At 45.4% G+C, this 12,499-nt stretch overlaps 1 protein-coding gene across 12 annotated transcripts in view; it reads right to left on the bottom strand.

Annotated features, from left to right (window-relative positions):
* Nucleotides 1–12,499, bottom strand: part of RTN4 (reticulon 4) — a 68,660-nt gene that overhangs the window by 44,167 nt on the left and 11,994 nt on the right. For 3 of the 12 annotated variants that reach the window (XM_062571669.1, XM_062571670.1, XM_062571671.1), the window contains exon 1: nucleotides 6,440–7,024. The exons of 7 other annotated variants lie outside the window; for them this stretch is intronic. In XM_062571669.1, the coding sequence (XP_062427653.1) occupies nucleotides 6,440–6,890 (451 nt within the window). In that variant the 5' untranslated portion in view covers nucleotides 6,891–7,024. Of the gene's footprint in view, nucleotides 1–6,439; nucleotides 7,025–12,499 lie in introns of those variants that run through there. 2 more of the 12 variants (XM_062571678.1, XM_062571679.1) reach the window with 2 other exon arrangements.

Here is a 12,499-nt window from a genome sequence, read left to right as displayed (position 1 = left end):
CAATAAACAGAGAAACAAAGCAACTAAAAAAATAATGGGGAAAACAAAGTCAGATATGGAAATAATAGTACGAAAACCTACTTGTCTGTTCTACTTAGAACAAGTCTCTCAGTCCTTTATTTTTCACTTGGCAGTGAGAGCCTGTTTCTTTCATTTCTAATGCAGCTTGATAGTTAAATGACTTCTTTTTCTGCTTTGCACTTAAGCACTTCTGAATACCTCAGGACAGGAATTTATCTGTAGGCTACACATGTTGCTTTGTTTTCTAGCTAGCAGAAGAGCAGGGAGTATCTCCTTGCTTCTGAAAGATCCAGAACCTAAGGAACATTTTCAGATAAGTGAACTAAGCATTGCTAATTTTTGTATCTAAATTTAATGGTTACTATAGTAACATGCTAACTCAAAAGAAAAAAGCGAGAAATAAGCCTATTTCATTCAAAATATTGTTTTAACAGAAAACAAAGAAACATATAACTCAAGTACACTAAGATTTGCCTCAAGCTATAGGTTAACTGGTCTTTGTTTTTCTAATACCTTCTCTGCACTCTAAGGTCAAACTAATCTGAAGGGAACAACCAAGCAGGAGGGTGCGGCCAAACAGACATCAGGACAGGCAGATGAAGCTGCTACCTCTGCTCGAGTCTGGTGGCGAGCAACTGGGAATGGTAGCTATCTGAAGAACAGATCACATAACTTTGATCTAGTATTACTTGTGTTAAACAGGCTCCTAGAGGTGTAAATTAAACATCTATTGTGAAATTGAGCATTCCTCTAGACAAACCTGAAGAGAGGAACACAAAATGATAAATAAATCGTCCTACATTTGAAGACCAAAATTAGCAGGAATGCTTCACACTGCTAGTGCTTAGAATAGCAAATTTTATGATGTTGCATTCTTCAAAAACAAGATAAATAACAAAAAATCCCCACTGTGGAAGCCAGCACAGCACATACAAACTTCTGCCTTGAGTAATTACAGTTTGTCTGCAAGAGGAATTTCAGTGAAGAAATCTATCACAGAATTTTGGAAACTGGACACAGCCAGAAGCACCTGCAGCAGCCAGATACAAGGACCTACAGCACTCTTGCATCTCCTTTCGTCTTGCCAGTATCAAGCATATCCTCCAAGCATCCTACCTCTGGATACCAGTAGCATGGAAAAATTGGTCAGCAGAGTTAAGCGCATGAGGGCTGCGCAACTTCCTCTAAGTTGCCAAGCTCTCAAACTGAATACTCTCCGAAACCAGCATCCTCCCCATACTGGGCACCAGAGGAAGAAGAAAAACTATGAAAATTAATTTCTCACAATACACCAACTCAAAAGTTATACTAGGAAAATGCATGGCAAATTATTGAAATACCAGATGCAACTGTGAGCTGCTCAGAAATCAGATTTTTCAGTACCAGTTCTACTTTTAAGATTTTTTTTTCTCCCCACCAGGCCAGTTGTTAACAATCACAGTATATTTCTCTCCTCTGAGCTGCACAGCTAGAGTTTCATGACCATAGGCCTTTATGTTCCAACTTCCAGTCATCTCTAAGCCATCTGTAGATCAACTGTTGCAAAAGAACTTGCCGCTTTCCTAGCAACTTTGTACTAACTGCTGAACACTGCTGACCAGGAGTCTTGAATGTTGCCCTCGACTGACGTGCAAGAGTGGTGGTGGTCGTCCAACAAGGTAACAGAAGTTCAGCATTCATCAGCAATTACGTAACAGTATGGCCAAGAGATCTGTCACTTTGTAGACATGCTGCAAACTTCCTTTCTTAAATATACCGAGGAAGAGGAAAATAAATAAAAATAAACAACCGATAGTTCTTCGCTGTCTCCAAACTTCTCATTTGTAGGATTTGTTCTCCAAGGGAGAAACTCTCAATGCAATTTAAAACTTCCCTGAGGACTGTATTGTATGGTAGGTGCAAACTATGTAGTTTCATCCTGGAAAGCAAATCATGGAATACACACCAAGCACATGTACTGTTGAACTCAGCAGGACTATCCTCACACATGCTTCTGGTTAATAGAAGAATTAGCTTTTTGCCTTTAGAATATCTTACAGTAGTTGAATTATAGAAGTAGGTCCTGCTGTGCCAGACAATGTACATGCACATAACAAAAAATAAAACCAAACAAGGAAAGATCTCTTACTGAATAGTCACCTACATATGGGAACACAAGAGGAAAGTGAAGATACCAGCTTTACTGAATGAGTCAGATTGCTGGTTGCTGATCTCCTCCATGTGAAATTGTAAGGGACAACAAGCGATAGAACAAAGTCACATTCTAGCTTGGATGTATGTAGCTAATAACCTCCTTTGTAGTTCTACTAAGACATTGGCGACGGTGGTGGGAAGAAAGGGGAGAGGGACATAACACTGAAGATCAACAGGAATATGTTTTAATTACTGAAGGATGTAAATGAAAGTGACGAGTGGTAATATTCTAGGACAGCCACGTATTTTCAAATCATGCTGCATTCTGTCCTTAAAATCCACTCATCTTCTCAATATGATTCTGTGTATTCCTGGTAGCACACAGGAAACTCAGTAAGACAGAAAAAAATATATATATACATGCTGCTTTAGAATTTGGATAGAATGCAAAATTACAGGATCTCAGCAAGCAAATATTTCTACTGCAGGATAAAAGGTACATTCCATGTAGTGAAAAGAAACAAGTATAGATCACTGCATTTCACCATCACCTGCTGCAGGTGGAGTCAGCCTGCTGGGGAAGATCTCTACCACAAAATAGCTGGTGGCTCCTGGTATAGCTTGGAGCTGTGAATGCCATTCCTGCTGACCTTTGCTTGACATGATCTTGCACGTAAACAAACTGTTTGAAATCTCTCCTGCACGTTGATGAATTAATACCATGCACTATAAAACTGAATGAAAAACAAGACTATATTAATAAACTCAGCCTTCAGCATTATTGTGTGCATACTAAATTGTGGTTGAGTTACAGGCAACTGACACAAGGAGACATCTCCATTCATTGCATATGCTAGTCTGTCACTCTGTATGGCCAGCCTGTTTGGTTGTAAGTGCATAGCTTAATTTCAGATTACAAGAACCTCTTTGAATAAAATGATATAAAACCTGCCTTTGCAAGCACCACTATGTGCTGCTAGGATCTAAGCCTTTAAAGACAGAAAGTAGTATCTTCTCATTGCAGTTTACTGGTTAGTTTTCCTTTGCACAGCCAAGAAAAAAAAAAGCATGTATTATTTTTACCACGATCGACTACCTTGAATATACTTTTCTTTGCATCTCATATAAATTTAGGTAATCAAAAGATTTAAACAGTAAAGTCTCAACAAGAAAAATTCAATTTCAACTATCATTTCATAAACATTTCCGTAACATTGCTTCCCATGTAACAGTAAGAAACCTAAAAAAAGTATTCAGGAGAGCAGAAGTTTTACTGCAGTTATCTTGCTCATTTTCTTCTCCTACAAATATTTATATTAGCTCTTAAGAAGGTAGCCTGCTGATGTACAGCCACAGACTTGCATAGCATATAATTATGTCACAGTCTCTTATAACAGTGATGCTGAATATTTATAAATATCTACATATCTGTAACTGAGGATCAGCTAGGTTTTAAAACAGCACTATATACATAAATAATACATTTCAATGGGACATAAACTAGCTCATATATTTTCTCTATTGTTGCACTGCTAAAAAAGCAGCACCATGGCCTACTGTTGCAGATAAAAGAATTTTTGCTATTGTTCACATACTCATTACAGGCAATACTACTTTCTCCATGTTTGAAATACAATTTCCAAGTTATTTAGACTGGAAACCTCACTAGATCAAAGTCTGAAATTCTAAGTATGAAGGGAATATTTTCTAAATTATGAACTAAATTTCTTACTTATACCTTAAATCCATATAACAGAGCTGAAAATAAATAAAGCCATAACCCTAAGAAAAGGAAGCATCACAGATGACTACCCGTTCTGATGTCTGGGGCTTGTGCAAGGGTGGCTACAATTTAATGTTGTCACTTTCACAGGAACACTGGAATTGAACTAGTTTGAAGTCAATTAAATATTTTGATTGGGATGGTTTTACACCTAGGCAGTTAGGTAGTTGGTGATGAAACTTAAACATCAGCTTTTTTTTTTTTTTTTTTTTTGGAGATTCTTTAATGGATACCTAACATACTTAACACACAAAATACTCCTCCATCTGAGGGGTTCAAAGGTTCAAAGTAGTCTAGACATGTCTAGACAACACTTTTGTCACACAGTTTGTTTTCATTTAAAATATAGCCCTATTATGTCCTAACCAATCATTAGACAAGCATCATAGCTGTGCCACAACGCCGTCTCTGGAAGTCATGCCTCCCAAAGACCAAGCTCTAAGTTAATCATTGCCGATGAATTCTGTCCCCTCCAATTAAGTCTTTTACATCACTTCTCAACAACACCACCCAGCTCTCATACACTTGAAATAAGTCTTCATCACTATCTATTCTTACAAAGAAGAAATATTTCAGGAAATATTTTGCTCCTTGCCTTCCCTTTCTGGGATCACAGAGTCGGGAGGAAAAAAAAAAGAAAAAAAGAAAAAAAAAAAGAAAGCTCTAGATATCATTCCTTTATCCCTACTTTTCAAAGTAACAGCAAGATTTGATTGATCCTGTTCCTTCATTCCATTCTGCTCAAACTTTCCACAGCTCCACCCAAACCATTTATCCAGAAAAAATTCTATTCACCTATCACGTATTATCCCTCCTCATAAATCTTCTGCAAGTTTGTATGATTATATGCCCTCCAAAGGGTGGAGATGAAAAAAAAAATCTCCTCAGCATACTGTTACATTAGAGGTAGCAAAACAGCAGCATTCAGACCTCCTGAAAGGAAATAGTATAACTATGAGGTCCTCCCACATACACAAATGCACTGTGAAAACTCCCAGAAAACAAGATTTAATCCATGTTTAACAAAGACTTTATTGTGTTGCAGGCTTTTTTAATTAAACCATAAGTATTGCTTTTATTCATACCTTAATATCAAGTCATTATGGAAATCCTGCATCTTTAAAATAGATGCAATGCACCAGTAAGACAATAGCAATTAAGATAAGAAACTACTTTCATCACAAGAAAGCACCTTGAGTTCCTCATTTTCATTATCTTAATCATCTAAGGTTAGTTCTCATACTTTAAACTAAATGCAAGTGGAACCAAGGTACAACTGCAACCAGCATACCACAAATCAGTCATCCCTGGTCAGCCCTTGGATTTAGACACCTTGCAAACACCATTTCGGTATTTCAGCAATGCTGAAATTTGCTCGGTGGGTAGCATGCATTCTAATACACCAGTTTGTTAGTGGAGGTGCTCTCTTCACACAGCCCCAAGCCACAGCTCTGGCTACCTGTGACAGTCCAGGAGCTCAAGCGGAGGGGCATATGCACAATGCAAGACTGACACGTTTTCCAGTACTACCACACCTACAGCAACGTGCCTTCTGTATGCCTTTTGTGCTCGCATACGTACTTTACTCGTTTACACTTTCACTCTGCGGGACTTGCTGTGCGAAGCGGAGGAGCGTTACCGCAAAGGCGTACACACAGCGGGGCCGCACGCCTTGCCAGGCCCGCCCGGAGGGCCGCCCATCGAGGCGCCTTTCGCCTGGCTGCATGCCCTCCCTTCAGAAAGGAGGGAGCTCTGCTCCTTAATCCCTCACCCCTCCCGGGAAGGTGATTTATTTGAAGCGACAAGAGATTAGGAGCATTTGCACCCCCCCCCCATCCCCTCCCCGCAGGGCCGCGGCACGTCCGCGACGCAGGGCGTCTCGGCATCCCGGACGCCCGCGGGAGGGGGAAGAGAAGGGCGGGCGCGCCCGCCTCGCTGCCGCAGGCCGCGCCGCGCGCTGCCGTTCGGGCGCCCTCGGCGCCGCGGGGGCGGGAGCGCGGGCGGCGGTGGCCGCGCGGACACGCTCCGCGCGCGAGGAAAGCGACCGTTGCGGCCGTTACCTCCGGACCGGCCGCCGCCCACCCCCGCGGCGGCGGGCGCGCGCGACGCGGCCGTTGCCAGGCGGGGCGGGGCGGGGCGGGGCGGACCGGGGCGGCGGGCGGGGCGCGGCGCGGCGCGGTGGCCTCGCCCCCGGGCGGAACATGTGCGAGGCGCGGCGGCCAGCGGGAGCCGGGGAGGCGCTTCCCCCCTCCCGCCATTAACATAAGAAAGAGAGGAGGGGAAGGGGGAGGGGGGAAAAAGAGGGAGGGAGGGAGGGAGCGAGAAAAAAAATTCCCTTTTCCCAAAGGATCCGATCCGGGCGGCGGGGGGAGCGCAGCCAGCCCGGGAGCGGGCCGCGCCCCAGCGCGGCGGCGGGCGGCAGACAAAGGGATCCCGGCCGGGGCCAGCGGCGAGGACCGCCGCCACCCGCCCCCGGGGCGGCTCCGCGGCGGAGGCACTCACCAGCCGAGCCGGAGGAGGACCCCCTTCTCCGCGGGGCGGCGGCGGCGGCAGGCTCGGGCTTGGTCGGCAGGGGATGAGCGGGCCGGGCGGGGGCCGGCGGCTGCTCCTGCGCGGGGGACGGCGTGGCGGCGCCGGAGGACGAGGAGGACGAGACGGTCCCCGGAGGGCTCCGCTCCGGCTGCGGCGGCTCTGAGGCGGCGGGGCGGGCCCCGCCGAGGTGCAGCAGCTGCGGCGGCTGCTCGGGGAGGGCGGCGGCGGCGGGAGGCGCCGCGGGCTTCCTTTCCATCACCTCCAGCTGCTCGTCGAAGTCTTCGTCCTCTTCCTCTTCCTCCTCCTCCTCCTCGTCTTTCTCGTCGTCCAGCACGAACTGGTACTTGAACTGCGGCTGCTGCGGCCGCACCGGCCCGGAGGAGGAGGAGGAGACCAGGGGGGACTGGTCCAGCTCGTCCATGGTGCCCGGAGCTGGCGGAACAATGAGTGCGCGGCGCTGGGCTGGGCTCTGCCTGCCGGCTCCGGTGGCTGCCGCGGGGGGAGGGCGAGGGCTGCGCCGCCGCCGCTGCGGGACCAGCCTCCACGCCCTGTTGAGTCACCGCGGGGGGGGCGGTGCCGAGCGCGGCCGCGCGCCCCGCCCCCGCGCGGGGCCAGCGGCGAGCGGCGGCTCCACCGGCCAATAGGAGCCACGAGCGAGCCCGCGAGCCGCCGGCGAGAGCCAGTGAGGCGCGGCGCCGGCGGGAGGAGGAGGTGTGGCCGGCTCATGAATATTCAGAGAAGGGCGGGGCGGGGCGCGGCGGGCTGCGGCGAAACTGGGGAGGGGGAGGGCGGTGAAGTCGGGGAAAGTTCAGCGCAGAGAATGCGGGGCGGGGCCGTGGCGGGGCGGGGGGGGGAAGGGGGAAAGAGGAGGGGGGAGGAGGGGCGCCCGCCCCGCCCCCGGGCTCGCGGCAGGGGGAACCGGGGTGGGGGGGGCGCGGGGGGGCGCTGCCGCCGCCGCCGCGGCCGTGACCGTGACGCGGCCCCGCCCCGCCGCCAGCCGTGAGTCAGCGCTGCGCCGTGTCGGGGCGCCTCGGTCACCGGTATTGGGGTGTTTGGGGATGGGGAGGGGTCAGCAGCGGCGCGGAAACCGGGAGGCTTCGGCCCAGGAGGGGGACGCCATGGCGGATGGGGGGGGGGAGGGGGGAGGAGCAGCCTTTCCCCAAACTGACCGAGCGCGGCGCGAAATAACTTGTCCAAAACCAAACGGAACCAAACAAAAACAAGCGTGTGGCGGCAACGCGGTGCCCGTGCGGGGAGGAGGCGTTTTGCGAAAAGGTAAGCTTGTTCGTCCGCTCACGCCCCGGTGAATCAGCCTTACGAGCGGATTTAACCATCGGTAAAATTTGGGTTTATGTTGTGCAACTTCTGCGGGAAAAAAAAACAGCAGCTTGTTCACGAAGCAGAAATTCACGCATCTCTCTGTGTATTAGCTCTTTGTTTTCTGCTCGGAGATGGAGCCTCGGCCAAGGCCCTCAGTTCGACTAAAACGGCATGTGATGGGTGTAACTCCGCCTATACAGCCACGACAAGGAGAGCAAAAGGGCCTGTAATGCTATATTTATGCTTCTCTGACACTATTAGGGATTTTTATCCCGCTAGTGATTTATCCTCCCATATGTCTCTATTTAAAGAAATTAGTTCATGGAAACAGTCAGCGCGAGGAAACTGCGGGTTTGGTGAGATATAACTTCAGGAACAACAAATCTCTCATCACTGCAGAGCCCCGTCTGCTCTGATGCAATGTGCGCAAAGGTACACGTGTGTGTGAGTAGTGCCATTAAGCAAAATGAACCTTTTTTTTCCATAGCTTGGCATCAGGAAAGCCTGGGAGGGGTCCTGGCACACATGTCTCAGTGTAGTGATGTGGTGGGAGCAGCTGCATCTCAGAGGACAGACTCAGCCTTCGGCCACCTTCCGGAAAACCAGACAGGACCAACGTGCGGAAGGAGGGAATCCGCGGGGTCGCAGCACTCGCACCTCTCTCCTCTCACAAATCTGTATTTCTTTTCATAAACTGCTTAAACCCCAGATCTGAAGGCAAGATGGATTTTCCCTGATTTTTGTATAGGAACGATATTCTAAAATCTCAGTTTCTAAACAACTAGAAACTTCCTTTTAACTTATAGTCTAAGTTTCTTCAAGTATTCCCACTACTCACTAACATCCTGTTATTTAAATTGTTTTTTTTCCCTGATTTTTTAATCTCTGTTCCCTTTAAAAGAGCACATTTCTTCCATCCCTTGCTTTCCTTAACTCAACCAGAAAAGCTCCTGCTCCCTTCCCTTGCTCTCAGTAGCTGCCTTCCTCTGTGCCTGCTGCAGGCCTGGTTCAGGGCACAGTAAATTCCAGGTTAGATTTCAGCAAGGATGTATATACAAAGGCATCAGTAATCCCTATCTCAATCAGAAATGACTAAAGGAAATATGGAAAGGGAAAAGTAATTTTTAAATACAATGAAGGCAACATTGATGATCCCTATAGCGATACAAAGTTTCACAGCACAGGAATAAGCAGATAGCAACCTGTAAGGTCTCTAGGCTTCATTCTTTTTCCCTAGAATTTTTTTATTTTCTGATGACAATTTATCTATATATGTTTCAGATCAGCTCTTTTGAAGTGATATAGTAATAAAACACATTGGCATCAGGATAAATGGATAAAGGCAGCAGGACAGATGAGTTAAAATAAATATATTGCTAAATATAAAACAGATAAGTCAGTTTTTCCATACAGTAAATGGCTAAATTCTATACTCAGTTTTATAGTTATAGCTCTGTCATAGTCCGTGGACTGTATATATACAAATAAAGACAGAACTGGTGTGGCAGCTCAAATCATCCTTACTGAAATTTATATTACACTATGTAGGACAGAGTATAAACCAGTATTTAGCTCAACAAGCTCAGATTTGAATCCTGAACTTCACCTAGAATTATGTCAATTATCCTTGAACCAGCAGTGAATTTGGACCATGACAATAAATAAACTGACATCTTCAGTCTTTTTACTTAGCTATTGATATGTCTACCCAGTGTCTTACATCAGCACAGTATAAGTACATACAAAGAAAATCTTAACAATACTTTCTGTTTTTTTTCTAGCAGCTAGTAAATGGGGGAAAACATGAAGTATTACTGCAAACTGCAGTAATACAATTTCTCAGATTTTTACATTTTGAAGGAGCTTAACGTCAATGTAGTAAACTGTGTTAAGAAAGTAGTAACAATCCTTTGCTTTTATCTACCCTAAAAAAACAGGCCAGATGTAATGACCTGAATGTGATTGTGAAATCTTCAGTGGCATTTTATCCATTTTACCAGTAGATGAATGGGCCTGAAATGTTTTACTAAGAGCAAAATTCAACTTTTCTGTGCATTTGTTTATTATATACCAGGAAAGTAAATATACTTTCATTTTCATGTTGCAAATCTGCATTCTTTGTACAACAAATAAAAGTTGTTTGAAAAAATTATCATTTCATCTGCAAATTTAAAATTTCCCATCTGTTGGTTAAACAAGAGATTAAAATTTCATTAAAATATACTCTTAGACAATGAACTACTTTCAATAGTTCGTAAAATTCTTAGTACTGGCAGAGTGCTCTACCTCTAATTTTAACATATCTAATTGCAGTGATTTTGGTCATCTAGAATATGAAAATCTATATATAATACAGTTGATTTTATCAGAATTCTTGAAAGAGAATCCATCATCAGTTATAGAGAAATGAAAGGGTTTTTTTATTTAAAGAAAGGAAGTGACTCAATGTCTTGGAGGGAAACAGGAAGGGAGTTCCAGATAGCCGGAGCAAGTCAAATTAACAAGCAAGAGGAAAACGCAGATCTCCAGTACCGAATAAACATTGCAAAACACCCTTTCTTTTTGCTCTTTAGGAGGATATTTTACAATTCTTATATGAAGATTATCAGCAAATAGGACTACTTTGCAGATATTCAGCAAGTTAATTTAAAAAGCTTTCATGAGAAGTTTTCAGATATAACAAACTCATGAAGAAAAGCACTGAGCACATGAAAAAGAAACACAAGTTAGTATGTTCTTGTATTTCTATAGCAATGCTGACAATAGTTATGTATTAGATGGATTTTCTTCTTCACTGTGCACTGTGACCTTCTGTTTGACCTTACACAGAAGTAACGTGGTATCACAGCATACTATAGACTATCACTAGGAAAATTATGACATGACAAATCCAGTACTGTGACTACATAGCAGCATCAGACAGAAAAAGCATTTGGTCTCAAATGATAGTTTAAAAACATAGAGTTAAAACTTGCAGCGATAATTGGATTTCTGTCCTTTTAAGCTGGAAGTACAATCCTTCAGGTTTCAAGCATCATGTCTTTGTCTCTGCAAGAATTAAATTCTGCCAGTCTTTTTTTGCTTTCAGATCATGCCTGTGCTGCAGTGTTTTTGATATCAAGTATATTTGCCTATCAGTTTTGTCTGGGTTTGAACACCTACTGTACTTCTCTGCAAGATCACTAGTTGGATACTGGAAAGAAAATACTGCTTAGTTTAGTAAGAGAAATGAAGAATATGGAGGGAAAAATGTTAAAACCATAGTATGCACAGAGGTGTTGCCATCTCTTACAGTAATGGTGCAATCTAGTTGGAGGCCAGTAGCTAACGGTGTCCCCCAGGGGTCAGTACTGAGTCCAATCTTTTTCAACTTACTCATCAATGACCTGCATGAAGGGACAGAGTGCACCTCAGCAAGTTTGCTGATGATACCAAGCTGTGAGGAGCGGCTGATACCCCAGAAGGCTGCACTGCCATTCAGAGAGACCTGGAGAGGCTGGAGAGTTGAGCAGAGAGAAACCTCATGAAGTTCAACATAGGGAAGAGTAGGGTCCTGCACCTAGGGAGGAATAACTCCATGCACCAGTACAAGCTGGGGGCTGACCTGCTGGAGAGCAGCTCTGCAGAGAAGGACCTGGGAGTGCTGGTTGACTATGAGCCAGCAATGTGCCCTTCTGGCTAGGAAGGCCAATGGTCTCCTGGGGTGCGTTAGGAAGAGTGTTGCCAGGAGGTCGAGGGAGGTGATGCTGCCCCTCTACTCAGCCCTGGGGAGGCCTCGTCTGGAGTACTGTGTCCAGTTCTGGGCTCCCCAGTACATGAGAGGCATGGAGCTACTGGAGAGAGTCCAGCAGAGGGCTACGAAGATGATCAGAGGGCTGGAGCATCTGCCTTATGAGAAATGGCCGAGAGAGCTGGGCCTCTTTAGCCTGGAGAAGAGAAGACTGAGGGGGGATTTTATCAATGTCTACAAATACCTTAAGGGAATGTGTCAAGAGGAGTCAGGAGACTCATTTCAGTGGTGCCATGTGATAGGACAAGAGGCAATGGGCAAAAACTGAACCACAGGAAGTTCCACCCAAATATGAGGAGGAATTTCTTCCCTATGAGAGTGACTGAGCACTGGAAGAGGTTGCCCAGAGAGGCTGTGGAGTCTCCTTCTGTAGAGGTATTCAAAACTTGCCTGGATGAGATCCTGTCTAACATGCTGTAGATGCCCCTGCTTGAGCAGGGAAGTTGGACTGGATGATCTCCAGAGGTCTCTTCCAACCTCAACCATTCTGTGATTCTGTGTGACTGAGCCAGGTTTAACTTTATCAGAATCCTCTGCAGGGCCTGCGTTTCAGCCTCACCCTCTTAAATTATTAACATTTTCCTGGGAGAAAGTAACTTTTTAAATATTTTTCTTTTCTTTTGTGTTCCAGCCACTTCTGATTCTGGAATTGTTTCTAACATCCCATAGCAGTTTGCTGTGGGCTGACATAGGTTGAGCCAATTTTTCTACTTTGGATTTTTGCTCCTCCAAAATCATCTTAATAGATCAAAACAGTCCATTTCTACAGTAAATGTACTAGTAACCATGTCAATACACAGATTTCTTACTTAGATCTGTTGCAAACTTTCTTTAAAAGCTTTTTTCAGCCAGCCAGCGAGGTGCTGAGCCAATCCATCTGCATAAATGAAAGCCGTTTACGAGCAGCTCTAAATTACACT

The sequence above is a fragment of the Rhea pennata genome, chromosome 3 (genome assembly GCF_028389875.1).
Source record: "Rhea pennata isolate bPtePen1 chromosome 3, bPtePen1.pri, whole genome shotgun sequence".
NCBI lineage: Eukaryota > Metazoa > Chordata > Aves > Rheiformes > Rheidae > Rhea > Rhea pennata.
The sequence above is the reverse complement of the archived record's forward strand: the minus strand, read 5'-3'. Positions and strand labels throughout refer to the sequence as shown.